Raw genomic sequence first — 4,885 nt, 5'->3', positions numbered from 1 at the left:
ATAGCTGGGCTCTATTGTATGGTGCCACAGTCCTGGGAGTGTTAATGCCAGGGCAGTTACTAATCTTGCTCTGTCTAAATACAGTGCCAAGTATTGCTTTAACACACACTCTACACTTGACTCCATTCCAGCTGTGTTGAGTGGAATAAGAGCTCAGCTCATTGGCTCTCCTCATATGCTCCTATTAAAGCTGTTCTTTGTCTAGTCCTGCTGTCCTGGGAGTGGTCATGCTAAACTGCTAATCTTGCTCTGTCAGAACACACAGCACCAAGCCTGTGTTTACACCACTGCTTTGATATAAGTGGCTGCTTTGCGAAGGAAGACAATTTGCATAGAAAAGACACTTTGCATTAGCAGCACATGCTTCAGTGCTCTGGGAGTGTTTATAGCCCTGTGAGTTTAACACTTCATAATTGAGAGCTACCCTTCATGGCAACAAAATCCATAACAATGACTTATCAGCATCTTCATCTGGGCACTTGTCATCTGCACTCAGGGTAAGAATCATTTAGAAAAACACAGTTTTAAAAAATCACTTTGTGAGACAATTCTTAATATATAAGTATTAAAAGTAAAACAGGCAAACTGAATGAAATCTAAAGAAAAAGTCTTGAAATGTAATCTGTTTTCATCATTTACTATAATTGTCAATAATAATTTATTTTCAGAATCCAGTGGACAGTATACTGTGACTCAGACTCCCGCAGTGAAATCTGTTCTCCCAGGAGACACAGTCGCTCTGAGCTGTAAAGTCAGCAGCGCAGTGTACAGTAACAACTACCTAGCCTGGTACCAACAGAAACCTGGAGAAGCTCCCAAACTCCTGATCTATTTGGCAAGTACCCTTCAGTCTGGGATCCCAACTCGTTTCAGTGGCAGTGGATCTGGGACTGACTTCACTCTGACCATCAGTGGAGTCCAGGCTGAAGATGCAGGAGATTACTACTGTCAGAGTTTACACAGTGGTGGTGTGTTCACACAGTGCTACACACCCGTACAAAAACCTCCCTCAGCAGGACTGCACAGCGACTGCATTGCTGCAGCTGGGACCTACTGCAGGTGCTGAGGGTGAAGGCAATGAAACGGGACACGGCCTGTGGAGGAGCTCAACTGCACACAAACACACTGAGCTCAATAACAAGGCCTCCAAATAAAAGACAAGATGAATCTGGTAAATATTTTGATTATTCATGTATTCTAATACATTACAAAGGATGACGGGCTTTCATTGGATTTATATTTACTAATTTACTTTCAAATGAAAGTGAAAATATATTTATTGATTTATCTATCTACAGGAAGGAAAAGATAAAGGTGAACATTGTTCATTATCTGATACTAAAATACAAACTGAAAATAAACTAAATCAGACACTTTACTCCTCTTAAAGGAAATAAATAAATATATACATGCATACAAACATACATACATAGCATATTACAAGCCAACATATTTCTATTGTGTTACAAGTTTCAAAGCAATCTGTGGTTTAAAACACATATTAACCTATTTAAATATGAATACATTTGAATTTCTTTACATATCTTCAAATCAATGTAATATATTTCTAATTGAAACTATAAAAGAAATAGTGAAATATGAATAAAAAGCTATTTGTATAAAGTGTGTCAGTAATGCTACAAACTGTAACCCTCCTGCTGAAAGATCAAGCATTTCATTCATTTGTATTTGGTGCTCTGATCCTCAGTAAAGTGCTGAGAGTGTGAAAGCATGGAGGACGCACACAAACACAGCGTTAATTCACACTGTGCAATTTAAACAACTATATTAAGGGTGGGGGTTGTTTCAGTTTGCAAATTGTTGCTGGTTAGATAATTCATTGTAAATTTCACTTCATTAAGTGTGTGTTTGTGGTAATGAGCTGGCTGTTTAACAATACCTCTATCTAATCATCAAGATCAAATGATTCAGAATTAAAGGTTGTTTGCTTTACAAATTGTAACTTATTTGCCAATCATTGATGATATCTGATTGCAAACTGGACTTGATGAAGTGCATGTGTGTGATAATGAATTGTGTGCTTAACAAACCTGTGTTTAATCATGTTCACTAATTGCTAAGAACTATATTAAGGGCTGGGTTTGCTTTGTTTCTTTTAAACTCTGAGGACGGCTCTTTTGAGTCGAAACACGTCTGTTTTTTGCAGTTTTGCTCTCTGTTTTTAAATAAATGTCGAATGTTTGAAATATCACAATTTGGAATGAAGCAGTTTTGTTTTCATGCTATAAAGTGTAGCATTGACAGGAACACACACACAGATGTTTAGCTGTGGAAGCTGCTGGGTGTGCAAGGACTCGGCACTATCAGTGTGAAGCTCTGTGTGGAATGCATGCTTTCACAGGCTGATACAACCAATGCATCGCATTGAAAGAGGAAGAAACCATTCTGACTTCATTGTCAACCATGCAGGACATTGTCAGTCAACGAGCAAACTGGGGTAACAGAGTGATACAGTGTAAGCAAGGAGCTAGTCAAGTCTTGTGAGGCTTTTGTCTGTTCCTTGTCTGGTAAAGCAGGAGATGATGTTGAATGGGGTTACAGATTGATCTGCAGCACAGAATGATGCATGCAGCTGCCCCACATCCCCTGCCTGCGCGGACTCTGCTGTGTTTTGTGTTCTGTGTTGTTTTCAGACGGGTTGTTGTTTATATTTGTATTTATTTGTACTGATTGCAATGTTAATAAATCATTTCTCAGGTATTTATTGCACCGCGCACTTCAGTGTGCTTCTGGTGCTGAGCGTTTACTGCTGTGTATTAATCTGCTGCTAACATTCGATTTCCTTTTATCTGCAATAAAATAAAATATTCTTTTTTAATTGGAAGTGGCCATGTTTCTGATCCCATCCTTGATTTGCTTTCAGAATAAAAATAACCTGGAAGTGTTTTATTTGTCCAGTGTTTTACACACTAATCTGCGTAGATGAATATGAATGTGCTCCTGTATTTGAATTGTGTGTAAGCCCTGCCTAGCGGGTGTTACACTTACATACAAGCACTCTATAGAGTCCTAATGCAAAAAGAAAGAGCAAAAAGCAAGCTGGGAAAGGGGAGGGGGTGTCAGTAAATATCCAGAGTGCTCTGAGGGTTAAACACAAAACACACAGCTGATAGGAAAGAGGAGACACTCTCTGAGCCTCCAGCTCAATACAGAAAATCATGGAATAAAGAGATTCAGTGACAGCTAACACAGGAGCTGCTCTGTGTTCAACTGAATAAAGGGCACTCATTAATTTGACCACAAGAGAGACACACTGCAGATATTAACACTGACCACAAGAGGGAGCCAGATCACCACTGCTGTCCATAATGTAATAACAGTACAGTAATAAGACAATTGAAATAGGCAGCAGTTACCTCCCCAGTCAGCCCAGTTCTCCCATTGTTAACACAAGGCTCCTCACACCCAGTCATCTAAACACTACAGTGTGGTCTGTGTCTGGAGGAAGGAGCTGCTCACAGTGATGCATGCTGGGAAACACTGACTCTAATATCTCCACACTTGGGATTCATTTTCCCTTGATTCCACCCCTGGCAGTGAAGGATAGAAGCAGATCCTCAACTTAATGTGAAACTTCTTTTGGCTTCGACTTCATTTTAAAGAAAGTAAATCAAACCATCAGACACAATCCTACCTGACACACAACACAGACTCCAAATATTTACACTGACCAAGAGAGAAAGCCAGAACAGCCTTCCTTTTTATAATGTAATAACACAGTAATAATTATTTATTACAACAGAGCTGCTTAGGCCTGCTGAAGGCTTTTCTTAAGTTAAAGTGAGTACTAATCATGGGATTATGAAATAGAGCTTTTGTTAAACAAAGCAAGGAGCACACCAGTGAGTGTTGAATAGTTATCCACAACATAGAAATTTTGGAAATAAGTACACTCGTAAATGCAGCATGCTGGAAAATAAAGCTGCATCTTACAGCGACACCAGAGCCATTTTAATGTGTGTGTGTGTGTGTGTGTGTGTGTGTGTGTGTATCGGGGGTTTGTCTGGTCAATTATTTAATTAATTTTTTATAGTTCATTTCGTAAGTAAATGAAATATAAAACCAACTGAAATAAATGACTAGATTATACAAAATAAAAACAAGACAGTGTTTTGTTGTTTTGCAAATTTCTGCATGCAATGTCTGCTCAGAGGATCAGTCCCAGCACTGAGGTGACACGGGGGTTTGGACCTGCTCTGTTCCCGACCTGGGCCGATTCAGCCCTCTAGCTACATCTCATTGTTCTGCGGTTTGTAACACAGAGCGCCAGGCTGACTGTGCAAGGACGAGCTTCTCGGTTGTTGCCCGTGATCGTATAGTGGTTAGTACTTTGCGTTGTGGCTGCAACAACCCTTTTCAAATCCACGTCACGGCAGGTGACATCTTCAGGAAGGTTTAGAATGGCTGTAATGTTAGACTGCAAAGGCTGAGTGCCTGTCCTTGAGAGGCGGTGTCCTACAAATTCGACTTCTTCAACCCCAAATTTGCATTTGTCTTCGTTCAGTGTCAGATTGAAGTTCCTGAGATGATCCAACACCTGAATAAACAGCTGAGCCATGGAACTCAGCTGCCAGCTCCTCTGTGGATTGGAAAGGGATACCGGTCTGGAATGATTGCTTTATTCACTGCCCGTAGGTCCATGCAAAGACGAATGTTCCCATCTTTCTTACTCGCTATGAACGGATTTGACATCAGCGGTGAAGAGTCTATGGGTTCAGTGATGTCTTCTTTCAGTAGCACTTGAGTAACAAACCCAATCCTTAACAACATCCAATAACTAGAGTATTTTTTGACGGAAATACAAAAACTACCCTGAACAATATAAATCTCCAAAGCAGTAGGATTGCGTGACAGAACCAAGAAA

General features: G+C 40.0%; 1 gene segment (V, D, J or C); it reads left to right on the top strand.

Annotated features, from left to right (window-relative positions):
* Positions 1 to 462: 462 nt before the first annotated feature.
* LOC121312106 lies at positions 463 to 1,212 on the top strand (the record flags this gene model as incomplete). The annotated part of the segment is given in 2 exon segments: positions 463 to 497; positions 669 to 1,212. Coding segments are annotated over 2 exon segments (433 nt in total), but the record flags the coding sequence as incomplete, so codon positions are not given.
* Between the last annotated feature and the right edge of the window lie 3,673 nt (positions 1,213 to 4,885).

This window comes from Polyodon spathula, unplaced genomic scaffold (genome assembly GCF_017654505.1).
Source record: "Polyodon spathula isolate WHYD16114869_AA unplaced genomic scaffold, ASM1765450v1 scaffolds_3585, whole genome shotgun sequence".
NCBI classification, from domain to species: Eukaryota; Metazoa; Chordata; class Actinopteri; order Acipenseriformes; family Polyodontidae; genus Polyodon; species Polyodon spathula.
The sequence above is the reverse complement of the archived record's forward strand: the minus strand, read 5'-3'. Positions and strand labels throughout refer to the sequence as shown.